The 26247-nt window shown below is 49.3% G+C and overlaps 5 protein-coding genes across 5 annotated transcripts; 1 reads left to right on the top strand and 4 right to left on the bottom strand.

The window, feature by feature from the left end:
• Nucleotides 1–5513: 5513 nt before the first annotated feature.
• Nucleotides 5514–6645, top strand: Asppvi_007763 (uncharacterized protein; the record flags this gene model as incomplete). Its single annotated transcript, XM_043303646.1, has 3 exons — nt 5514–5866; nt 5922–6087; nt 6163–6645. The coding sequence occupies 3 exons, from the start codon at nt 5514–5516 to the stop codon at nt 6643–6645; spliced, it is 1002 nt and encodes a 333-aa protein (XP_043159581.1).
• A 1023-nt stretch (nt 6646–7668) lies between these two features.
• Nucleotides 7669–11622, bottom strand: Asppvi_007762 (mRNA-binding protein RRP12; the record flags this gene model as incomplete). Its single annotated transcript, XM_043303645.1, has 3 exons — nt 7669–9510; nt 9568–11478; nt 11560–11622. 3 exons carry the CDS (start codon nt 11620–11622, stop codon nt 7669–7671), a joined length of 3816 nt encoding a protein of 1271 aa, XP_043159580.1.
• Nucleotides 11623–12434: 812 nt separating this feature from the next.
• Asppvi_007761 (U6 snRNA-associated Sm-like protein LSm1) lies at nt 12435–13188 on the bottom strand (the record flags this gene model as incomplete). Its single annotated transcript, XM_043303644.1, has 4 exons — nt 12435–12608; nt 12684–12799; nt 12874–12942; nt 13014–13188. 4 exons carry the CDS (start codon nt 13186–13188, stop codon nt 12435–12437), a joined length of 534 nt encoding a protein of 177 aa, XP_043159579.1.
• Nucleotides 13189–14377: 1189 nt separating this feature from the next.
• Nucleotides 14378–15031, bottom strand: Asppvi_007760 (uncharacterized protein; the record flags this gene model as incomplete). Its single annotated transcript, XM_043303643.1, has 1 exon — nt 14378–15031. One exon carries the CDS (start codon nt 15029–15031, stop codon nt 14378–14380), a length of 654 nt encoding a protein of 217 aa, XP_043159578.1.
• Nucleotides 15032–16807: 1776 nt separating this feature from the next.
• Asppvi_007759 (C2H2-type zinc finger protein) lies at nt 16808–18082 on the bottom strand (the record flags this gene model as incomplete). Its single annotated transcript, XM_043303642.1, has 1 exon — nt 16808–18082. One exon carries the CDS (start codon nt 18080–18082, stop codon nt 16808–16810), a length of 1275 nt encoding a protein of 424 aa, XP_043159577.1.
• Nucleotides 18083–26247: the final 8165 nt, after the last annotated feature.

The raw sequence follows: 26247 nt of genomic DNA, 5'->3' as shown, positions 1-26247 counted from the left end.
ATACTACTTGCACAGCCATGCATAGACCGCTGTTTCTCTTTCTTCAAGTCAGTTTGAAGTTGAAAAGTCACTCTTGATATTCCAGTAGAGACTTTCGTCTTTTCAACAATTGAATGGCTGCCTTGGCCCGAACGGAGTACGGAATGTTTTCAATAATTCTGCTCTAAAAACCAAGGCAGCTGCCCTTGCTGGCGGAGAATTGCCCAAAAGCAATATAGCCATAATACGAGCAAGGGATCGAGAAACAACCACGATGATCATTCTGCGGCCACTCCCATGTCCATAACTCCATAGTTCATCCCTGAGACTGACATGACGACATTCAATTGCGGTAGTTCCAGACTTTGAGCTGTCATCACAGACGTGCCACACACAGCACTGCAAAGTCAAGGATCCATGAGAATACGAGGGAACTAAGTACGTACTGGTGGGCAGGGATATTACTCTGTACATGACTCTTTCAAGCACTTAACCAGCACATGTCTGATCTGAAACATGGCTTCCAGATCAATAATATCAAGGCGTCAACATAAACAATGTGTGCATGGCATGTGGATACTGCGCATAGTTATGATATAATACCCCTGGTGTGACAGTCCAAATCTCCATTCTGCTTTCTTCTGTAGAAGGCAAGGCTCTATCCTACCTTAGCTTCTCCAAAGCTTACCTATGTAGGAGACCAAGTAGGAGACCAAAGAGCAATAATACCGATGCGGGAAATCTATAACATAATGATGCTCATTTGCGTCGATAGCCTTATGTTACTAGTTGTCAATAACTCAACGTACTTTAGCCACCACCTTAACACAAGGAGTAAGTACGGAGTAGCAGCAAGATAATAAGGTCTGAAATAAATCGATTGACGAATAATGTCGATCCAAGGAAAGCCAACAACGGAGGGGGAAAGGAGGAGGAAAAGAATAAAGACAGATCCAGTTGTCAATATGATCCCTGTCCAGTTCTACAGGTTACACGGCAGGATGCAGTGTGCAGATTGACTCGCTAGGTCTTTTTCCTTTTTCCCACTTTTTAGATACTTTTTCAGCATGCAGACATCGCACAATCAGGAAATCTAAGGCTAATACTCTTGTTGTTGATTGGATAGCCGCAACCCGATGGACGGAAAGAATCTTGCCTAGAGAGCGCCATCAATGTGCCACAGTGCCATACAGCGCGCCCACAGTCAACTAGTCCGGTATTTCTTGATTAATATTTTGCCTAGGTACCAACATCGGAGTAACAAGTACGCGGGTGATAACTCTAGGTAGGGTCTAACTAGAAGTAACTAGTCCTCTGTAATAATAATTTGATTCCTGGGCTTGAGTAGCACAGCGCATGGGCCAGGCGTACTTTTACTGCCTGCGCCTTGCGAGACCACCTTGCATGGCGGCATCGGATTCGGATGTGGTCTAGGCAACTGACATCCTGCATCATGGCGTTTACTTTTTAAACGTTTTTAATCATTATTAACAGCCCTTAGTAGAGAGGTACCCCATATGTCATGAGACACTGGTGTATATAATTGTGTGATGCCAGACTCAATTTCTTTAGCTTGTTGCAGTGATCAGCCTCACAATCACTGTGATATATTTCAATACTTATGGAGGTACAACGTAAACCAATGAATTATATGGTCACTTTTCTTGCTATGTGCATAGTCAAGTCAGTCATTTAAAGCCTTGTAATGTTTCTGCCATGCACAGCTTTATCTATATTTCTCAGATCTCATCAGAGGTATCTGAAATGTATTCAAAATGGCACCATGCAGTTATCTAAGTACCTCAAAACCAAGCTGATTAAGAAAAGGCAATGTCTTGACTCAAGCAGAGATACTCATGGACAAATTTATTTCTATGTGATCAGTGCAATACAAAACGTTTTTGAGGAGCGACGCCCCTTGCCACAAATAATACCTTAAATGCTTTGAGGAGAGCGATCCGATAGATCAAAAGATCGCCCAGAAGTCAGCATCCCTGACATGACCCCAAGCGTGCATTGAATGGACGGGCATCTAGCATTGCCGAGATCGACAGCGATCATACTGTTTGTGGTAACCTGCTGAAGCAATGGTCAATACGGCTTTCGCTTCCGCCAGACGCGTCTACGATACTAAGCCAGTTGCTCAGTAACCAATGTGATGGACTGGAGAACTGGCCAGCTCACAGCGTAGCGTAGTCTAGCACTTCCCAGATATTGTCTCTGGGGCCCAGGGCTACAATTACTCTCCTCGAGGACGAGGACGAGGTCATCGGCAAAGACACACGACTGAAGCTGATTCAGTATGGCCCTGGCAATGAGGTCAGGCTGAGCCATCTGACTGTATGGTGTGGATACTTTTCCTCTTGCATATGCCACAACGATGGCCGCTATACCAGCTCGTCGATCTACAGCAAAAAAGGGGCTAGAGCCGCAAGGGTTTTCTGTGTTCATGCTGAGTTGAACGTGCGACGACATGCACCGCCAAATCCGTCATACCGGCTGGTACCATAAACGCTCGATGCGGGATTTTATAGACAGAAAGGAGAAAACCACGTCCTTCCTCTGGTGGCTGCCCAAGACTTTGTGGTCATGGTTAATGTCTCCTCTGCTGTTCTATAAGATGCTGAGGCTTGCACTTGGCATATTACCAGAGCATGCAGAGTTGGATCTGTGCCCCGACTTCCCATAGTTAATATGACGCTCATGGGCGATCAGACAAGCAAACATTCAATGATCAAAATAGCCACTGAATGAGTTGCTGTGCTTAGGCTAAGTTCTGAGATGGGCCCGTCATCCCATAGCCAGGATGTCTTAAATTCCTGAGAGCAGTGACCTCTCTGAGCCTGCGATTCTGTGTATGTTCAATCAGCAAAAGGTAAAGTAGAAAGCAGCAAGGTAGATTCAAACGATATATGGATCAAAATGGGGCATATTTGTGAAACGCCCTGAACCTGATCGGATGGTGATGCTATCCTGTCTCTTGAATACTGCAGCTCCAGGTTAGGCGTTAAAGATACATCCTTGGTCTCTGGAAATAACGTCTGCTTGTTTTGACTACACATAGCAAATCAAACTAATCATTCAGATGAAGACTCGTCATTGCCGATTGACGTGGCTAGCGCAGAACTTCCATTGGCATTGCGCTCCTTCACCACAAAAATTCCGAATCGGTTTTGTGAACCTTGTCTATTTACAGACAGGATCATATGGCTTGGGTATAAACGCTGACTTCATACAGGCGTATGCTTGGCTAAATAGATTGATGATTTTAAGTAGAATTGACGATATCACGAAGCATCAAGAGTCCACTTGAATATTGTGAGATACACCGGCGGAAAAAGGAAGCTCCAAGCAACATAGCATATATAAAAAATATATATATATGAAGATAGATACTGACCATCTATTCTCACAGAGCTGACCGGACATGGCAAGCTGAGATTGTGATCTCCGGATATCCAGGCGGCAGATTCCGACTTGCGCCTAAGCGACCTACAGCCCAGTCCGGCTTTATATCGCCAAAAACCACGCAAAACAGCCACCTGCAGGGGTCCCATTAGCCTGAATCGCTCGCTTTTGCTCTCGAGCAATGAGAGCAGATACACCGAATAGATAGGCATTATCGCCATTGTCTCAGCGTCGGATTGATTGGAGAAGCCAAGGATGATCGGTCGCCGTGAAAGGTAGCGACCCAACACTCGCAACGTGCCCAGACAAGAGGAGGGAAGAGTTCCACATGATTATGCACATCTATGCCAGCTCAGGCCAGCTCAAACCACGCTTTGCCTGCAGTGAATCGCCATGCCATGCGGATGAAACACTGTCAATTGCGAGGTCGTGCTGGGAGCGCCATCCCGCGAAGTAGCTGATGGGACGTTTCATGGAGCGATATGTTCCAAAAGATCCCGAGAGATTGCAACTCAAGTCCAGACTTCAAAGTTCAGACAAGCTGAGCGGAGAAAACAGCTCTATGTTTAGATGATGAAGATCATATGCTGGCAACCTCTGGCGGTCCATCCGTATGATCGACGAGATCAGCTCCAATAGTAAACTTACCTAATGATATTCAGACAACTACTCTGTAAAGCATGTTGCACCAGCTTCTGCATCGGCAACACAGTGGCTGGGTACGTAATTCACACCAATCTCTCGGCAGGGCTGGGCGACTGGCTCGGCGCAAAGTTCCATGTCGAGACCTCCTTTCCGAGGTCGGTTTTAATCTCTGTGTAATGTGTCTCCTAATGATGAAATACAGGATCACAGAAGATACGGCAAGTCGTTGGATGCATAAGATCCAACGGAGTGCAGTAGTCAATACCAGTTAACGGAAGCGGTTTCTATCGTGGCAGACCTAGACACCTTACCTACTTTTAAATTCTGCCAAATGCAGGAAATTCTGACCAGATGTCCAGCGTACGCATGATACCATACGAGATCGGGCCATTCGACTGCCAAGCCAGCGATGGCACCCTCCGAACGCGGATCATGGCCCTCTTTTCGGTCTTCTAGCCAACCATATCCTCTTGGGTACCACAAAAAGCCCCCGCAATGCCTTGGCAGCTTGGCATCTCCTGTGGTCGTCGTAGGCCTGATACCGTACCGAACCGTTAGCGCCTTCGAAGGTCTCGGTGCCTCAACATTTTCGCGTCTTTCCCCGCCCAAAAGGGAAACTCCCCCGCCCAAAAGAGAAACTCTCCTAAAGAAAGTTACTCTGGCTTCTGCCATGCAGGCCTTCGGCTCTTGTTTCGTACGCACAACCCGAAACAGAAACGACAAATCTTGGACCTCGTACAGAGATCATTGGGGGCCAGAATTATTAGTGAAGAACTCGTCTGCTGATGAGACCGAAACCGTCGACTTCCCTCGCCCAGCATGACGGGAGACTCTCCTCTTCAGCCCCCTCCCCTTTTGCTCTCAGGTTTCCTTGGCTCGTGTCTCTCCAACGCTGCCACGCTGGATGACTCCTCAAGTCTCCTGGTCAAATAATAATGTGACTGTTCTTTGACGTCGTCCATGCCAAGGGTCTCGGCATCTGGGCGTCTTGGCGCAAAAAAGGCAGGCTCACGCAGCAATTCTCTCCGCTCCAGGGAGCTTTTTCCCCCCTCCTAGGGTCCCAAGACAGCCTTCATTTCTTCTGTTTCTTGGGTTTCCGCTCATGCAAATTCCCTTGTGTCTTTATGGCGCTCTTATAAGGCTCTTCTCCTGTCCTCCGCTCCTCCCATTGTTCCTCCCCCTCTACATTCCTCCCTTGCTGCCGGTCTCCCCTCACGTCCCCCTTTCATCACCATCACTCTCTCCTTCCTGCCTTGGATACATGTCATCATTGCTTCGTCGGTGTCTTTGAGAGCTCTGGATCCCTTGCATTTGACGCCATGCGGTGAGCTTGTCCTTGGTTACTTTGTGTGCACACCTGTACAACTGTGGTGCACCTTCCGCCGCATACTTGAGTGGAAATATCTCTCGTTGGCCCTTGTTTGGCTTTCTCCACCAAATTTCTCATATATACTTTCCCTGCCTTCCATTCTTCGCCCGCCATGCGGCAGCCGGAGATGTCTCATTCTCCTGCTTATTATCAGGACAATGATCAGCTTGTGACGGCATATCTCCAAGATGTACAGACCCCTGCCACACTTCCCGCTGCGGTACATCGTCCTTCCGAGTCGTCGTCCTCCCGGCAGTCTCACACCCAGAAGAGTGTGGCCAATGTAGCCCCTTCGGATCTATGTTCCATCCCCGACTTTGGCTCGTACGCTACTTCGGATACGACCGATACTTCAAACAATCACCATCGGCACAATCAGGGCTTGCGGAAGTTTGAAAACTATAATCAGGTGCCAGTTGGATTTGTTTGTCCGGTCTCTGAGCAACTAGTGGTGGCTCCGGTGACGTTCGTGGCCCCTCGACCGTTGACGAAAGGTTCATACTGACACGCGCATCAATAGCAACGGAGCTGTGCGCAAAGACGAGCGCATTCGTGGCAGTTGGACTGACCATTCATCATACATGTCCGGCGACCATTATCCTCACAGCGCTCCCCGCGTCCACAAACGAGTCTTACCTGAAGACGACTCTCCCGTGGATGAGAGTCAGGATGCACTATCGATGCTGGTAAGCCCCATCCCAAACCATCCAGACCTTCCGTAAAGGCGTATGTTCAGGCTGACAGGACCTGCCATTATGTAGTTTCGACTCTCACTTCCCGTCCCGATTTTCTCCCTCTGCACATCCTTATATACCGTCTTCGGTTTGATCTTCGTCGTCCTCGTGTCTCCCCTTCGTCTCTGCTCCTTCGTTCCCTATCTTCGCTCGACGTCGTTTCGTGCGCAGCTCTGCGATCTTCTAGTGCCTCAGTTGCACATCCACGAGCGATTAGTCCGTCTGCGAAGGTCCACCGAATCGATATATAATGATCCCGAACACTCATCTTGTGCTGAGGCAATGGACTGCTATTCTGTGGGTGGATTATTCATGGTCCTTCTGCTGTCCTTCTTGGTGTCGATCGCATTCTTCCTTCTCGCCTGGACTGCTGCCTTCTTTTGGGTCTTTGCCATGATCCTTGGCAATCCCGACGGCACCGAACGCAAGGATGATGGCCGTGCCGCGGTCCTTGGCGTGTGTCGATGGTGGCACTTGTGGCTGGGCAAGGCCAGAAAGGCGCCTCGCTGACCTATCGAATTCATATTCCTCGTATTTTCTCATAATGATTTCTGAGTGCGGGGCTTTTGGACGTCCGAGCGATATTCTTCATCCTCGCGTCTCACTGTTTGGCATGATACCAATGCTTGGGATATGTGAAATGACTTGAACCTGCCAATTGGCGGCCGTTTCTCCTTTTCCTGCGTTTCCCCTCTTCATGATATCCGCTCTCCTCTACTACTTATACAGAAGCTTGGAGGTCTGATTGTACCAGGGCGTCGGGAGTTTCATGCTCTTTTCTGTGTGAAGGAGCATCCTTGATCATCATGTTGGTGTCCAACAGAGAACACCATGGCATCAGGGCATCGTTACTCTATTGTACTTGTATTTTTGCTATTGCGCGCAGAATGATACCCGGGCTGGTCTCATGTTTCTCAGTCTTTCCCATCATATTCTATCAATCGACGAAATATATCTTAGATTTCTTATTTTTACTTACCATTTTGGGTGACCTATCAATTCCTTTAGCCGCGCCTTTTCATGGCCTTGAATTACTGGCCAATCCCGTAAAGGCTTCCAGCGCTTGAGACAGATCTGCAGCTACGGACCAGACTCCTGCATTCGAATTCCGATTTTGTGACACAAAGGTAGGGTCAAGAATACTTTTTGGATTGTTCAAAGGGGTACGTCCAGTCAATCTCTGAAATGAACAGGTGGAATTGCATATGAGGCACAGGCATAGAAAGGGTATAGAAGATACCAGTCGGACCGAGAACACGACATCAATCGAAGACGAGATAAAAAAGGATATGGAATGGGATGAAACAAATAATGCAGAGGTCGTACGCCCTGGAAGAGAAAAGGAAAAGAAACAAAAGAGGATTGCCATATTTTGTCTGTATGCAGGATGCAGTAATACCATATGTTCATGTTCATGTTTCAAGTCCCAAGTCCCAGTGTTTTATGTGGTTGTTGCCCGTACTCCGTACTTTAGCGTTGAAAATGCTGCCAGTTTGCCTCGCCAGAAGCAGGCAGCCCGCTTCATCGTCACTCTCACCGTCGCTTCCCAAAACGGATGCCGCCGCGTCCGCTCTGTCTTCCTCCCCTGGGAGGATTTCTCCGTTTCTGGATCCGGCCGTTGCCGCTGGGGCCATGTGTCTTGGGGACTCCGAGCCCGCGACGGGCAGACTGCGGGCCCTTGGCATGGTTGGATGCGGAGGCGGGAGCTTCGTTGTCGTTGTCGTTGTCGTCGAGGTCCATGCCGTCTCCGCCACTGTTCTTCTTCTTCTGGGCCTGAGACATCTTGAGACGGCCCTTTTGGCCGCGGCGAATGGCGTCGGGTCCGCTGACGGCGGCGAGGTAGGCGTTGATGCCGCTCTCGCCTGGGGCGGCGTCGCCGCCAGCTGCACCGGACATGTCGACGTCGTCGTTCTCCGCATCGCCGATGAGGAGGCGGCCGTCCGGGCCGAACTTGGCGGCACGCTTTTTCCGGGAGCCGGGGCCGGTATTGAGGAAGCGGACGCTGGGCTTGGTCGTGGAGATGCTGGCCAGCGCGTCGGGGGCCAGGAGATCCAGTGGGTTGTCCTCCGGGGACATCTCACGGATGTACTGCTCGTTCTGCTTGCCCTTCTTGCCTTTGCGGCCGCGAACGTGGGTGACACCTTGCTCATCGACCTCGATCTCGCTAGCGTCGTCCTCGGAATCGGAGAAATCTGAGTCGTAGACGGCCTTGTCGAAGGCATTGCTGTAGGCGGCTTTGCCGGCGTTGTCGGCCGCCTCGTCCTCCTCCTCGTCTTCTTCACCGGCGCCTTCGCCTTCCTTCTTCTTGCGCTTGCGGCGCTCGCGCTGCTTCCGGATATTGACCACCAACTTGCGGTCGGCCTCGCCGACCAGTCCTTCCACAAGAGGAGCGCCAAATCGGCGAATCAAGCGATCCAAAATACCCTTGACTTTACTGCGGAGACGACCCTTGTGCTCCTTGTTCCAAACCATGAGGTTGGGGACTAAAGTATTCAGGCGGGGACGCAGAACGTCATCGGGGAGGACGACCACGGCAACCTTGACAAAGCCGAGGACAGACCGAACGATTTCCCGGTTGTTGCTTGTAAGGAACAACTCCACTGTCTGGACTAGGTCAATGCGGACCGAGGGCTCGAGTTGAGTGTGGAAGTCAAAGAAAAGGCGAGAGAGGGCTGTGACGGAGGCAGCGACCATGTGCGGCGAGCTTCCAGCCAAACCAGCGGAGACCATGGTGAAAAACTCCTCGATTGTTGCCGGAGCATCGGGGGCGTCATTGGGCATATGAGGCACCAGAGCATTGCGAATCTTAGTTCCTGGTGGGTTTCGCTCGGAATCAATGGTTCGCTTAGCGAGGTGGATAAGAAGGTCAAAGGAGGCTGTCCGGGCTTTCTCGTTACTCTCCTTGCAACCCAGAACAACCTCAGAGAGGATGGAAGGAATAAAGTGCAGATCAGATGTAGGGAGGTAGGTAATCAGCTCGTAGATAGCTAGGCTTCGATCCCGACGGGCAGAGGCGGGCGTCTTGTCTGCCGTCGCGAGCATGAGAGACTGCAGCTCTGCACTGCGCTCAAGAAGAGCAGTGCGGCCAGTCTCCGTGGTGGCCAACCGGGGAATTAGTTTGTATGCTTTCTTGATCAGCTGCTGATCGGTCGATTGACCATTCAAAATAGCTGCAGCAAGTGCGAACAGGCTTGCAAAGCTTGAGCGGGGCAGGTAGATCGACATGGCAATCACCAGGTCGATCAGGGTGTGAGAAGTAGGAGGCATCTTGTCGCCTGAACCGGTCTGCTGATTGCCCTGCTTAGCTGCTTCCTGCTCTGATGCCACGGAGGACTCGAGCATAGAGGTAACGCGCGCAAATGTTTCATTGAGCTCCTGTTATTTCATGTGAGTTGATTGCATTCGTCAGATTGAATATAGAGAATGACTGACCTTTTCGGGGGTAATGCTCAAATAAGCATTGATACACTGCAGAATGTAGCCTCTGTAATGCGGGAGTGTCTGGCTGTAGACGTTGAACAGCACAGCCAGTAAATTGCTAGCAAAACCAGCCAAATGAGCAATGTTTTTCTTCGCGGCGGCCTTTGTGATCCTCCTCTGGAGAATCAGATCGTCTTCTTCCGACTCAATTGACAAAATAGCTTGATTCGACTCGACTAGGGTCTGCAAGGCATTGCATATGTCAACACGCAGCTCGGTTTGCTTATAGAGAACGTTGGACAAGAGTTCCGCGAAACTTTGATCGAAAGCCTCAACCAAATCTAGAGGAAGCTCGCAATAGCCAGGAAGAATGGCCCAGGTCTGCTGCACGAGCGTCTCGAAAATTTTCTTCTCCACGGGCTTCTCCGCAGACCCGTAGTCCACGACCTTCTGATACAATGCTTCGCTCAGAGGAACAAGCTCGGAGCGGAAGTGGGCGAGATTGGTGTTAGAAACGCTATCTCTAAGAATCGGAAGAAACCACACGCGACCGGGCTGGCCATTCTTCTGCTGAATGATATTCAAAGGCAGGATTTCCAGGACCGCGGCAGGGCCCATAGCTTCAACAGCGCTGCCGAGGACCTCGTCAGCCTGCTTTTTCCCATGGAACGACTCATTACTGCGCAGGTCTCCAACTATCTTGACAATATCATCAAGAAACGGGCTTGACCGCCACTTGAAGCTGTCGAACATCGCAGAGCAGACTTTGAACACCTCCGCCCATGCTGCTTGGTACTTCACTGAAAGGAGGTCCGTTGCAGCTTTGGCAAGCTTCTCGAGTGTCTTTTCATCGTAGACTGAAGGCTCGAGGATGACATTCTTGGGGATGCAGTTGGCCAAAAACGAGATCAGGCATTCCGATGCGGAAACGCGAATGTTCATCGAAGGCGAAGCAAGGTAGCCTGAGATCATGTTGAACAGAGCCGGCAACTTTTCAAACGTATCCTCTGGGTTGATCTGCGCAGACACATCATATCCACGGGACAATACCGCAATCCAGGGAGGGAGCAGCTGCGAATCGTTCTGAGCAGGCTTCAGCTCGGAGATAGCGTCCAGTAGACGGGGGAGCTTCGAGGACGAAAATTCATCCGCCATGCTAGAGAAGATGACTTCGAAGACCTCAAAAGCACCCATTGTGATGAACTCATTGCTGGACCGAGACGCATTCATCAGCAACTCACAAAGCGGTTCAATCTTCTTGCTCGGCCAGCCTCCCGATGCGGTCGCGATCGTCTTCACCAGCTGGAGGGAGTGGATTACCAGGGGATCGTGGTTCTCCCGGCTATGCGCATCATGACGACCCCGTTTATGCTTGGCCGCAGCCGCGATGCTATCACCCAGTGTCCGCAACCCGGTTTCTGCGCACATGTCCGCCGCGGGGTGGTCGAGCGAAGGGCTGGGGGGAGGGTTCTTGAGGACCTTGATGAGAGCTTCCTGCGCCCTCTTCCGGACCTTGGGTCGGTGGTCCACCGCTAGACTCAGCAGGCCCGCAATCGCTCGGCGCGGGCCAATTTGTGTGTGCGGGAGGTTCCATGAGGCGGCGTCCTGGGCGATAAGCAGCGATTCGAGGCAGCCAATCGATGGTCTGAGCAGTGGGGCGTCGACTTCCGGCAGAGAAAGGGCGGGAGCGAGGCTGGTGAGGATCTGAGAGAATTTCGAGCGGAGGATGGGCGCAGGGACGTATTCAGTGGTGATATCGAGCAGGTAGACGACAGAGGTTGCTAAATCTTTGTTGACAATACCCTGAGTAGCTGACACGGACTGCGCCAACAACGCAAGAAGTGCTGCGAAATAAGCTGTCGCGGAAAAGTCTGCCTTTTGGTCGCGAAGTGTATCTTCCACCGCAGAGAGCACCACAGCCGTCTATTAAGATGACAAGGTTCGTCCGTTAGCAAGCTATGGGAGGGGAAGACGGTGAATGGAAAGCTTGTGAGGGGGACATACATGGTGCTGATTCTGCAGCTTCGGAGACTTGATCTTCTCGAGCTTCTCCGCCAGGGTCGCCATGATGGTAAGGACCGACCAACGGGCAGTTGAGAAGTCGTTCAGAGAGGTGCGATGTTTGTCGTCTTGAGGGTAGAGACTTGCAAAAGAAAAAAGAAGTAGTGGTGGATGCGGAGATTTTTTTACTACGATTTTAGTGGTCCAAACAAAAATTTGGGTACTGCGATTCTTGGCGAGCCTATCGATAACATCAACAACACTCGATAAAGAATAGAAGAATTTTATCATTCATGATATCTGCTATGGTTTGTGTAAAGATGCAGACGTAACAAGGATCCAAACATGAGATGTCTCGAAAGCGTTTTCCTCATGTCTCGCTATCATGGTATCTCAAAACAGAACCCAACCGTGCCCGGTAAACTCCACGTCTTTAGGCTCACAATGGCTGCGTATAAGTATAGAGAGAAGAAAAGTCGTAGCGCAAAACACAAATCATCGGACATTTCCTTTCGCCCTCAGGATCACTGGAGATATGCATCTCATATCCCTTATCCCCTCGTATTGGCTGCAACGGCTGTCTTTAACTTGAAGACCTCCCAGCTCTATTTCGTATGGGTCAACCTCCCACATATTTCTGTCATTCCGTTCCCTTCAGGTGCTGTCGTTGTGTGGCGAGAGAGTCAAGAAGAGACAGCCTTGCCCCCGTAATATTGTTGAAGAGCATGTCTCGTGATCTCGACAGTCGATATAACGCTCTAAACCCGAGTGCCCGTCATTTCTTACAGAACAATCTCATTTTTTTCGCCTCTTTCTTGCCATCGTACGAAACGACGCATACAGAGGGGTCGAACATAAGCGAATCCAACGCCAAACGGCTAAAATAGGATTTCCCCGCTGTGCTCGGGTTCGAAACCGAGACCTTGGAGTTTGTTATGGCTCTTCTTGTCTGTTATTTTCCGCTTGCTGTCCTCCTTCTTCTTCAATTCAAACACTTCTTGGAATGGCGCTTTCTGGAGATTTGGGGGGATATCGTCTTCCTTGTCCAGATCCTGTAACCCGGAAAGTCAGCAAACCAAAAGAGCAAGAGAGGCACAGCAGCCGGGGCGAAGAGCAGTCCATCATACGATTTCACCCAGAAGCAACACGTTCTCTCCCCGGACAAGGAAAATGCCTCGCGGAATATCAGCGTAGAGATTTCCGGCATAGAGTCGTTCGATGGTATCTTGGAGGACAAGATTCGCTGTGGCCATGGCTCACGATTAGCTGATTTGAAAACAAGGCCAAAGAAGCCGTGCATTCCCTCGGAGATCCTACCGAATTGATCCCAACTCCTAAGCACGCCGATCAATTTTCTCCCATCGCGAAGCACTAAAACCAGTTTCTCTTTACGTTGCCGTTAGTCGGTCCGCGCAACAATCGCAATTTCTTCGATAAGGCAAATCGCCTCAACGTACTATCTGTCAAGTCCAGCAATTGAGCGGCGGTAGTAAACATCTGCGGGGGTAGTTGTGGTGGACCCTGTGTCCTCGGTGCAGAGGGTCCCAGCATGTTGTTCTGCTGAGAGAATGACTGCGATGTATTCCCACGCTGAGCGCCTGCGGGGGGATCGTTCAAAGAGAGTCTCTCCATGGTTATCCTGGAGGAATGATGGCGCAATAAACCGATGATTCGTTTGGCGGAGGGGCAGAGTCGTGCGTTGGTTATGACGGAAAGGCTCGATGCAGCCTTGGAGGGAGAAATTCAATCTAGAAGTGTTCGCAGAATCTTGTCATTCTGCGACGGGGGAAGGATCGAGGAATGAAATGTATGAAATGATGTCGAGCTGTTAGGCACTTGACCGCGAATTACCGTCTTTTGATCGGAGATCGCAAGGTGAAAGTGGCCGACAAGTTTGTCCTGTTTGATTGCTTGAACATACTGCTTCCAGTTGGTCAGCGGCAAACTACTAAGGTAGCAACGAGACATCCATGCATGGGTTCATGGTATTTTGAATCTCATATATAACGATCTTGTACATATATTGTTTCTTATTGTTGTCTGTGCCCTGAAGGTGTTGAAACTCGATGTCACTATCAGGTCAATGACTGCTACTTCATCTCGATATATTTTGTCCTGAGAGCATCGAAATGATCAGGAAGGAGCTACGGACAACTGCAGAGGCAAAGATCTGAAGATATATGATATACAAATTTCAATACAAAACTCAGATTAGACAACAGTGAGCAGATTCTGTGCATAAGAACCACGACAGCAGCCTAATAGATAACATCTCTTCATGCCTCTGTTCAGTGCTCGATCKGCCATGAGATACATCTCAATCTAGTGCTCACTGTCTCTCTTCTCGAGAGATGCTGAGATGACATGTCAATTCCGTGTCAAGCGCCATTGTCAGTATGACTCCTTAACATGTAAGTTCAGCTTGCTACCTTTCAGATTCTTGAAAACACTCGATGTCAGACATATTAACAGACAGGCGCAGTTTAAGACTATGGACAAATAACCAAATCAAAGCCCTAATATATACTAAGAAGGTACCTTAAGGAATCGCGCTTCAATCAGCCAGTGCTAGCACCCCGCCTGACTAGGCACGGTTCCCTAATGAATATCTCGACACAACAAAACACCACAGAGCTAGGAAAAAGGAACAAAAGCAACAAATATCTCAGCGTTGAGATCAGTCTCAGTCCAAGAGGACGGACTTATGAGGGATTTTGAACCACCCAGACGACCTTATCCTCTTTTGTCCGCTTCATCAGACCTCCTGGCGATTCTTAAACGACGGCACCTGGCCTCACAGTACGATGATCCGATAGACCGTCTATGAAACACTGACACCTCGATGTTGACCCCGCATTCTTTGTTCCCTCCTTCGACTGTATGGAGCGCAGTATGGCTCATCCGAAGAGCCAATATTTGCCCTGACCGTCTCCTGGGACCGATGATACGCAGGACTCGTCGGCGGCGGCGGAAGTTGCATCACCTTGAATTGGTCAACGCTTATGATTCGTAAGCGGTACAAGTATTGCATTAGCTCAAAATCCGGCCGACTGCCCGCCAACGTTTGACCCTGCTGATAATGGGCTACATCGACATGGTCGAGCATGAGGTCCCAGGCCCTCCGGTCAGGAGCGTCGTTGAACCTCTCCCCTGGACATAATGGGCACCGGGCCGTTGTAGGTGGCTCGTGAGTCCGGAAGTGGCTGAGAACATGAGTCCTCCACAGATCGGCGTCGTCGAAAGTCTCACGGCAGTCGAGAACGTGGAAGAGGCATATGTAAATATGCTGACGGCGCTGCGGGGAGCGCAAAGGCACGACGAGAGCCCCGTTTCCATCGTCCTGGAGGATTTCATGGTGTGCGAGTTCGGAGGCAAGTCCGGTGTCCAGGGACACGCTGGAGGATGATGCAGACGCAGACGCAGCGTCACTTGATAGGGATGGGACTGCATCCAATGACGCCATGGATTTGACCATGTTTGCACGAGTACTATGGCTGCTTGCACTCTTTCCTGCGTCGAGAGTATTCGGCGGGTAGAGGTTACCGAGCGAAGCCCCGCGAGACGTCTCAGGGATCAAATACTTGGACTTGACACAATCAGGACGACAGCTGAAGCGATCCTGCTCTCATTTATTTAGTCTGGAACCATCGAAGCGAAAGAGGATCCCAGCGCCTGATTGCGACCGATATTTTTTTCCCCTTCCTTTCACTCCCAGACGCAGCCAGATTAGACTGAGGGTTCGCGGAATGGGAAAAAGTAGGCCTAGTGGGGGAGAGACACTCGTTACCTTTGGTATCTGAGATACAATAAGCGCCTGTGAGAATCCACGAGAGAGAGCAGGCGTGCCTCCCCCCATCCCAGATTCCCCTGAGCGCGAAGAAGATCGATACTTTTTATTTTTCTGATGGAAATCCAGAAGCGAACCTCGCACTATCGCGCGTCAACTACCCACGGGAACTCCTCCGGTTTTAGATCATGGAGATCTGGGTGGGGTAATCAACAGCCATCATTGATATTAGAGCCTCAATAGTCATGATAACGGGGGAGTCAACTGGTCGAGAAGAAGGAGAAGGTAGCTTATCGAAAAGGACTGAAAAAAGATACAATACACTTCTCCCGAATTCGAACGCTAACAAGGGAATTATGTACGCAGTCGCCCTAGGTGCGAAGAGCAAATCCTCTGAGTAATACAAGCCAGCCTGGAAAGGCGCGATCAATTCAAGGCCTCGCAGTGGAGCCACGTTCTCCCGTTGGGCTGACGGAATCGTGCAAGGACGCTCAGAAACGTCGACTATGATTTGCAGATGTCAGGCCATCATGACATTGGTCGATCAGTCGAGCGACTGTCTTGGCTTCCTTAGGGAACGTTTAATATATGGCAGCTTCCTCTGACTAACTTGAAAGGGAAGTAGACCCTTCTTTGAAAAAGCCATGATAACGACCCAGATAGTAGAATGGGACATGGGATGATCACCATGGCGTGACTGAACGCACCAATCGCACTTCAGCAAGCCGTGTCTCAATATTGAAGTCAAGCGGAGTACGTGGAGGATACCATGTAAGTGATCTCTCCAGCTCTAGCCGAATGCAAACCAAATGGAAAGACGGAGATAATTTGGTTGAATTCCATAGGCTGGTCCCTGCTTTACACTCGTAGGGTAGCCTAGGTACCGTACTTGAACAATTCGAGGCCCTGCTCGAGATTCATCACATGCAGATTCCGATAGTATCACATGCTAGCCAGTCCAGCATTGGGACCTCGTCGAGTACGTAGCGGGAAGATGCTCGACCTACGGACTATAGAGCGAGAATGAACGTGATTTCGAGACGGTGTTACCCATTTCAGTACCATTTCGGATCTATTTCACAATGGAAGGTAGGAGAGGAAAAATTTGACATGGTATGATTCATATTATTCACACAAAGACCGTAGCCTTGGAGAGGAGAACATAGTGAATAACGGCTGAAAAGCCAGTTTCAGATAAACATGATTGATAGAAACAAAAGGGGAGTGAAAAAAAATAAGATTAAGAGAGAATGAAATCCGCAAGTCTATAGAGTAGTGATGCCCTGCAAGAAAATTCAAGAAATCAGAGAAATAGAGAAAAAACACCATCCAGCCGACACCTGTCATGCCCAGAAACCACCCTGTAAATGCACAAGTCTATTCATTTCGTGACGCACATGAAAATTTGGAATGAGTGAAAACCCGCTTTTTGTACACATGAGATATCATGTAGACTCAGGCTGACTAGAAACGGTCCGCCAAATCACCGCCGGCGACGGAATTACTGGCCGAGGACGACACTGATGTGAAGCCAGGGCTCAACATGTCCTGGACGGCCACCTTGGGTACCTGGGGAACAGGGAGTTTGCGCTGCGTCCCGTCCGGCTTCGACATGATGTCACTAATGCTAGGACCAACGTGGGGCTGAGTAGGACTGTAGTAGTTGGGTCCCTCGGGTTGCGGTTCCATTGGAGCCAAGGCGGGTGTATGATGAAGTGACAAGTGACGAATTGAAGGGAGTTGTAACTCGCTGGTGCCGAGGGGCCTTAACCGCGGAGAGTGGGCAGGCGTCGCCAGCGGAGTATGGTCGGGGGTAGGAGAAAGAGAGTCGTGAGAGAATGTAGGCGACGAGGGCGCTGTGGAGTTGGGAGAGTTGGGTCTCGAACGCTTGACGCGATGCGAGTACATATCGTCCTCGTCGTGTGAGTGTGAGCGCGACATATTTTGTGAGATAGCGTACGCCGAGAGCGACGGGAGGCGGTTGCTGTTGTGATGACGCGAGCCGAAGACATGATGTCCGCGCGGGCCACTGTGGAATCCATAATGTTCATCACGCTCGACCTGAGAAGCTGCCGTAGCCAGCAGATTGATGTCCATGCCGGAAGATGCACGCTCGCTGTTGCGAGCATAAGGTCCCAGATTCGATCTCAGGTGGCCCGCATAATTGGAAAAAGAATGAGGGGGAGAGATATCAGGAGAGCCGACCTGCGAGACAGGCGCAGATCGTGTGATCGGTTTGCTGGGAGGTGGCATCATGGACGCAGCGTTGCTGGCCAAAACATTGTCTTGATTTGCTGCGGCAGCGGCGGCGGCAGCAGCTAGGTGCTGAGCCTTGTTGTTACGTCTCGAGTTTGGATTGTTATGGATTCTCGAGTGGCGTGTGAGTTCATCAGATCGACTGAAGCGCTTTGTGCAACCTGGGAACTGGCAGGCGTGCGGCTTCTCACCAGTGTGTGTGCGAATGTGTCTGGTTTGGTGCTCCAGACGATGAAATGCGCGGTCGCACAGAGGACATTTGTAAGGTCGAGGAAGATCCTGACGGGGCTCTTCGTTCGCCGGACGGGCTCCCTTCATCAGGGGAGGCAGCAGGCTAACAGAGGAGGCCATGTTTGAGTTCGACTGTCCAGTTGATGGGGTGGAGGGAGCCGATGACTTGTTCGCGGGTGTAGAAGGAGCTGACTCTGGGTTCTGAGGGTTCAGTAGATCAGAAAACCCCATAGAGGAAGCTGGTGGCGGCATGTGACGCTTGACCTAGTTCGATGCCGAAGAGCAAAGATGAGTGGGAACCAGTGTTAATATTTTAACACGATCCGAAGGGATAGAAAAAGCCGAGGCCAAGTTGCGCTGATCGCGACAGGGGTTCAGGCTAATCCGGGAAGTCGATCCCCAGCCGATAACGTTCCAGAGACGACCTTCGCAAGGGAGATAACCCGAGAATACCGCAAGGAGTATCACGAGCCTTGCGAGACGGAATGACGACGCTTGACACGAATTTCGATTCTACTACAGAATCAAAACCAACGATGCCCGACGATAGGGATGCGGTATGTAGTGAAGGTCTGTTGTGTTGTGATAGCGAACCCGGATTCGGAAGGATAGCCGGGATTGACAGTTTGTGTTGAGCCGAGTAGGTGAGGTCAAAGAGACGAGAGTCGATAGAAAGATGAGGAGAAAGAAAAGTCTGGAGAAGTTGGTCTGGGGAGAGAGAAGGGGAATAAAAAGGAACTGCCGGAAGAGAATAATAAGGAATGGAGGGGAAGAAGAGAGAAATGGAGACTCAGGAGGGGAGAAAAAGCAGAAGGAAGTATAGAATGGAGGGGGTTTATCGGAATCGGAGACCAAGAAAAAAAAAAAGGCGAAAAGGAAAAAAAAAAAAGAAAAAAGAAAAAGGAAAAAGAAAAAGACGTACTTTGTATTGTGTGGGGTGCGAAAATTCGGGGCGGCAAAAAGGAAAGGGTGACAAAAAAGGGAAAAAGAAAAAAGAAAAATAATAGTAATGAAAATTAAAAATGGAGATAAGTAAAGGGAAAAAAAAAGAAAACGTGCTCGAATCAGCTCTGCTCACAGTACAAAATCCTTCAGACGATCAACCTTTCTTGGATATCCTGGGGAAATTATCTGCGAATTTCTTCTTTTTCCCCTTTGCGCCTGCTGTATCTCCCTAACTCTTCTCTCTAGCCAGCGACAGAATTTTGTGATGACCTGCGCGGAGTACTTAATCGTTGCCTATCTTAGTGGTTGGTCAGTCTGGTTCAACCACGCACAGTGTGTTGGAAAGGGAAAAAAGGCCTTTTACGTATCTCTTCCAGCGAAAAAACCCAGAATGTGGGGCGGACCAGGGCCGATAGGCATTACGGAGAAGAAAATGCAGAAGTGGCTGTGTGACCTGGAGAAGTGCGTGCCCCGTACGGAGTACAGGGAGCCATTGTTAGTCAGCCGGTCTGGTAAGACTGTACGTAGTATTTATGGGGTGTAACCCAATTCATACATGTAATATTCATAGCAGATACGGAGGTGGCTGTGGAATAGGTCGACGCTTGATAGCAATAATAATGGTGCTAGATACTTGAGCCTACTATTAGTGGTCTGAGATCTGACACTCAGCATCAGTGCTTCCGGCTATCGCGGATAATCTGGAGAATTATCCTCGATAGGTAAACAAACAGATAAACACCTGAGGGATCAATAAGTAGATACATAGTGGCTACTAGCTTGCTATTAGGTGGTATCCAAGTAGTCTTAGTGACGGGGCGCACTGAAATAATTCCGCGATCATCTGTACATCAATCAAAAAAGGGTCAATTAATCCATGTGATAAGCTCATTTTTCTACAATAAGGTATCATATGAAGGCTGAGAGTGGACGGTAACTAAGAGTCATTATGCTCCCTCCAGCCATCCTGTTGCGTCAAAACGCTGTTGATAGTTTAAAAGGATCAGCTATGACTCAATTACCTTGGGACGTGGTGATGATGATGACGATGATGGTGGAATGAGGTGATGACGACCACCAAGAATTCCATATCTCGTCTACCTATCATACCTACATGCTCCCTGAGCCTTCCCACACCCCCCAAAAGTTGCTTGTCTCACGTCTGGGGGGAGAAATAGGACCGGGGAAGCTGAGGAACTTGGCGAACCGCCCAGTCCAGACCAGCTGATCGCCCATGAGCGGTCAATGGTTGGATAACGGGATGTTCCAAAGATAAGTGAATGTAAGCCAGCCAAAGCATTGCACAGGTCGAATAGAAAAGCATCAGCATCCCCTGCGTGACGGATGGCAGCGATCATAGGTTGCGTAGGTGTCAAGGAAACGCCGATGCAATCTGGCACAGTCATACGATGACTGAGCGAGACCCAATACCTCATCATTCATCATCAGATGTGGCTGTTCTGCCCACATCCCCGGGCTGAGTTGGAGTACGAAAATAAGCCGGAATGACCGCTTTGTGTATCTACTAAGGTACTGCGGTGAAGCTGGAGCATTGCATCAGCCTCACCATTCCAAATGGGTGCGGGCGGCAGTACGGCACCCGCATATACTTCTTCATGCTTCATAGTCATCCAGACAACCGATCATATGGATTGAACAGCAACAGGCCCGAGGCAAGAGTGCGTCGATAATGCCGTGGCTCAACGGAATACAAACTGGCCGAGGGTTTGTTACAATGTTCGGACTGAGGAATGCCTGGTTTCAGCCATGACACAAGCCAAATTCTACCTCACCAGTGGGGTTAAGCAACAAGTAATCATCATATTCATATGCATTATCAGCTACCTCTGGTAATTCTCTGCAGATGAATCCTCATCTCATCCCTTTGGCTTGACACCCCTGGCATTGCTAGAGCCAAACAAGTGGTCCAGATAATTTTCTCAACCCCTGAACTAGTAATTCACCATCCGCTCAAAAAGACACCCTGCATCGTTTCACCTTGTGGCGCCTACTTTAGAGGGGTAGTACCTATCTCATTCTAAGTAGATACTACTCTGTGCCATAGTTTAAAAGCCCACAGCAAAACAAGGGGGATTCGGAAATCATTTCTCCGCAATCCCCAGATCCGTGGAGTGCATTGCCCCGGATGAGGTTTCATCAGCTTTCAAACTTTCACAGTCTCTACATTTCCCCTTTCTGGGGGGCTATGGACTCTGGACCTCTCGGCCTAGAATACAGCACCGGATAAGAGCGCCCCAAGAATTTGAAGCGGAGTCCCTCCGTACTCTCCGTTCCCTAAATAGCCGCTGCTCTCCTATATTAACGTTACAGCGGTTGATATTATTCATTTAAAGTAGCAAATATGCCAATCGAACCTGTATACCGTGCATCGATAGTTGTAGCATGGGTATCTGTGCTGTAGTTCTTCCAAAAGACCAACAGACGAGCGCCCGCCAGGGGATAAAGAAGGACATGTGGTCGGAAGGTCCCTCCGCCCAGCCGCAAGGGTGTGTTACCATATCCGGCAGAAAGTGTCCGTGAGAAGCGCCACCAGATCAGTTCGCAGTATATCTACCTCCGCTTCGCCAGATCTACTAAAAATGTCGCAATATTGCATCGTGGAGATTCGGGAAGACAGCATGTTAAAAGAAGTGCACTATACACACCTACACAAGGCAGAAGTGAGTTCAACGGCAACAATAATTGGAACAATTGGTCTTGTATTCTGAGTATGCAAGGCTCGAATCCGCGTAGACCAGCAGCTTGGCAAAGATGCGATTTAGCGAATAGCTGATGGCTGCGAATCCAGGGAGTTGGACAACATGCACGAAGCCGTCTGAGCTGTTTCCTAGTGGTAGATCTCTGTAAGAGCTCCATGCTGATCAAGTAGTATCATTGGGCAGAGGGGGGCGGCTATCGACTGGGATGACTGCATTATTGCTTTTTGGACTGTAGGGTCCAGCTGGCTTCAACGGTATTGAATGGACCGGGAAAGAGTGACATTTTCAATTGCATTTCCAATAATTCTGTTGCAGTCTTCTCAGCAGTGGTCCGAAGCCATGTATGATCTGTCTTGAGCACATAAAATCGCTATTTTCCAGTAGTGGCCTTAGGGTGATTTGTATTCCGTAAAAATCGAGGTGAGCTTCGTCCCATCCCACACTATCATCGTTGCAACTAAATTCGCCTAGTTAGGGGCTGAGGTATGGAGAATAGTGGGGTGAATCACGGAGTCAACCCCCTGATAGTGATGGCAACATCTCGGCAACCGGGCCGGCATCAGCTGGCAACGACAGTACAGCCAAGAATTATTTCCAGTCGATAATGAGTTTTGTGTGGTCGACCGTGAGGATCCAGATGCGCCAATCTATGCATGGACATGCGCAGTCCGGAGCACTGTTCTGATGTTCTACTCTGTATAGGTGTCTCTTATCAAACCTGGTCCGGTCACATTCCTTGTTCAATGGGAACTTCCGGCACAAGCTCGGCAGCTAGCTATCAAGGTCTTTACTATGTGGACTGCAGACTCTCGTGGATCACTACTGACAGAAAGCCGAGTCTATCCTATCAGAGGGATTCTCTCGGCCTCGTGGACCTTCCTTTTCCACTTTTTAGATGATCATTTTACTCGCAGAGATGCTAACCTAGAATCCGCTAAGTGGATTAGATAGAGCTGGGACTGGGCGTAGAACGCAGGTACCACCTCAGGACTTGCTATCGAGCGCCTATTTCCCGCATTTTGCCGAGCTGGAGAGTGGACGGACCGACGGAGCTAATTGACTAGATATCAATTGCCTATCCTGGGATAATGAGGTGAAAATTCCACAAAAGTTGCCCTTATCGCTCGCTGGCTTGTGGACGGGTATTAGAGCCTGTCACGAGCTGCTGCAACGAGTTCTGAATGGCCAAAAAATTGATCAATTCACCATTTGATTTGTCGGATAATCCATTTGGGGAAAAGGCGCAATTTCTCTGTTAGTATGAATTTCACGGTCTCTTTCTAGGGTAAAACACAAGCTGGAATGATATGGTGACGGGGTTACCGCGTGGTCCTCAAGTGGGATGGAAATTGAGAGGCATAAGACTTAGCTCTCGTACACTTTCCTAATTCGCTCATTATGGGAAAATGTCGGACTTTACGCGGATATCTGGGGAGATCTTCCCCGCCCGGATCTGTGTTGATGATCTACACTATTCAATTTTTTTATTTTTTTTGTCTCTCCTTTCCCTCCTGGATTGGTGATGATATTATGTGATGGATACTTAATGAGAATACTCCAAGTACTGCTGATCATACGATATAGGATCTAGATAATATGGCCCTGGGTTTGTGATATTGAATACGTATTTTAATTCCCCCCACTTCCTCTCCCAGCTTTTTGAAAAGTTTCCATGAGCAAGTTCTTACGTGCTCGGCGCTAGCCCTTCGCTTCTAAACAACTTGGCTCATCAGCCATCAATGACAAACGCCGCTCAAATCCAAGGATCATGCCTTCATGCCTTCAAACACTCTTAACTTTCAAATCGATACAAGCAAATACGTGTCAAGCTGTTCAAGACTTCGAGCCGTTTATCCTTCTTCCCGGCGCAGCAGAGTGGCCCAACAAGAATCACCTCTGTCGTCCTATTATTCACCTGACTTCATGACGAATGCCTGAGGCTGCCCAAAGGTATATCATACCTCGAAATGGTATCAACAGAACATCGAACTCATGGGCTACTATAGTAATGATACCGTGCTGCACACTACGAATTTCTTGACTTCTATATCTACTTAGCGCAATATATTAGCAGATAACATGCGCATTGTTCAGTGTGGGATTGATGCGGAGTAAGAGCACGTCAATCCGGGGTGGATGATTTTCGGTAATTCGGTCCCCAGTAAAGTCGATCATCCTTCTCCATTTCAGCAACGCCATATACAACAATGATCCTGATTTTGAGAACCTTTTCCCCTCAATCTTTCATCCGACGTCGCAGCTTCTGATGCCGCAGAAAGAATGCCACTCCAACAACGCGCGTCCAGACTGGTAGCTGAGAAAATCCAGCCCCAGTGTCGCCAGACTCGCATATTTGGCTTATGCACGTCTCACGAACTTTTGATCAGGAAATAGATTGCCAACCAATGGCCACAGTTTTTTAGATTGATGAATAGATGAGGGGCGTCTTGGGGAGATCATTAGGTAACTAACCACTACATTGGTGTTGCCTAACTCTGCTGAGGTGGGGTCCAATGCAAATGTCAGACAACCTGACACAATAATAATATACGTACGTGCTCCGGCTCTATCATATTATTGATAATGGTTGTTATCAATATGATCTGGTAAATGGGCGAGGCACGAGACCATATGGTGGGATTTCGGTTGACCAGATACATCACGAGAGCACCTTTTCCATCTTGCAGAATGGATCCTCCTTATCTAACTCCAAAAATCAAGGCAAGATAACGCGAAGCGACGTGACCAGTTAGCAAGAGATCTGCACCGCAGTATTCAGCAACAGCACTCTTCATCCTTCAGCACTGAAGAAGCTGAAGAGGATGCATCCTCATGCCAGTCACCCCGCACTACATCAAACGAGGCGGATCGTCCAGTGGTGTTCTCACAGCTGCTGCAGCTCCAATGGGAAAGAAAGTTGTTATCGCACCGGGCGAGTACCTAAACTCCATCGCTAATTGGGTATGGGTCTTGAGATACTATTGGTAATGGTCTCATTGTGCGACACATCAGCGGTTTTTTATTCCTTCAGATGTAGGTAATCACTTTCAGAAGGGGATCGCCGAGCGGCAAGTCCATGACGTGCTCTCTGGCGCAGACTTGGTGATATGACCTGCTTGCGTCAGCGAGGCTCAGGAGAACAAGTTCCGGATCGATCGCCAATCGCAGCATGCGGTTGGACTTCTCGTTGTCAGAGATGAGACATTGACAGTGCCTATGTGCCTGTTGTCTGCGTCTCAACTGGGAAAGCAACAAGCACGAACCCCTTGGTTACACTCAATCACCAATTTTACTCCAACTTCTGAAAAGGAAACCGAAGTGCAACGTTGCGCATTCCGTAATCGTAACAACAGTGGCATTTTGATGGCTTGGCGACTGTGTGCGGGGGCGGGAATCCGGGGAAGAGCCACGGAATTGGGAATGGTCGGTTATTGCATTAAAGTTTATTGATAACAAACTGGGGTGACTGTATCCAACGCCTTCGATAGGTTTCTGCCTGGATCACCGAACTCTTGAGAAGTCAAGGTAGGGTGCTTATCAGTTACCAGTCGGGCAGTGTTATCAGCAAGGCATAACCCTCTGGCTGAAAGTTGCAGCAAAACCATATCTTGTAATTTTACAACCACTCCGGAAGGTTACAAAAGCGACGCCCTTGACAACTTGAGCCACGCAGTTGGTGACCCCCACAAGGCTCAAAAGTGAGCGAATCAAAAAAGAGACTCAATGAAGTGAAAGAAAAAAAGTCCCCACAGCTTCTGGAACAGGACGCTCAACCAATCAGCCTGCAGAGACGGTAACACGCTGATTTCGCTGGCTTCGCAGCCGCCCCCAGGTTGCGGGGCCGTTCTTCCGAGACCTGGACATGATGACTAAGGCGGTTAGATAGTTTTCGGCGATTGAAACAGTGAGGCGGACACTGTGCCAATTGGTGGAATACACAGCTTGGGTTCTTCCTATCAGTCAGCCCAGGGAGCGGATAATTTCGTTTTTGCCAGTGCCTCTTAGTCCGGAAGATCAAGATCTTGTCATTATTCTCTCGATAGATTTAATTTATTTCCGGCTAAGATCGATGATCTGAGCTGGAGTTCTGTGGAAGAAGGGTCCATTGGATGAACATTACGCGGAGTAAAGCTCAGATTCTCCGGCAGAGATAACGTACATCTTCCTGAGGCCCTAAAGATGAGGCGGGTGAAGGAGAAAGGAAGAGGCGAACCCGTCCGCTAGACCTTCCCCCTGCAGTTAAGGTTCCCGGAGTTCATCCACCCCATGGAACGCATTATGTAAATACCAAAAGACTAAGCACGAAGCTAAGGATACTCCGTAGGTAGTCCGTAATAAAATCATACCTTAGTAATATGACTTGACAATTTCATAGTATATTTGCATGTGATGGACATAATTATTTTGTCTGCTACGACGTGGAGTTTACCAAAAGGGTTGGCGGGCAACTACCAGGGTCCCCGCGAGGTACAACCCGCAGTAAGGACCGACGGGAACTGGATGACACGTCGCCTGAAAGCAGTTTACACCTCCGCCGGAATTTTCCAACGATGAGCTGAGTCGCTATTGATTTTTTTGATTTCCAGAAATTATTGGACATGAGATGTCTGACACATGTACTTGAAGAGCACCGCATCCCCTGAATTGAGCTCGATTACTAGCAGTACGGAGTAGCGTGTTGGAGTATGGGGTAGCAAGCCGAGTCCTCTAGTTTAATCTGTACCTGACAGTCTAGACAACAATAGACTGAGC

This window comes from Aspergillus pseudoviridinutans (assembly GCF_018340605.1).
Source record: "Aspergillus pseudoviridinutans IFM 55266 DNA, scaffold_5, whole genome shotgun sequence".
Taxonomy (NCBI): Eukaryota; Fungi; Ascomycota; class Eurotiomycetes; order Eurotiales; family Aspergillaceae; genus Aspergillus; species Aspergillus pseudoviridinutans.
This window is presented reverse-complemented; position numbering and strand designations above follow the sequence as displayed.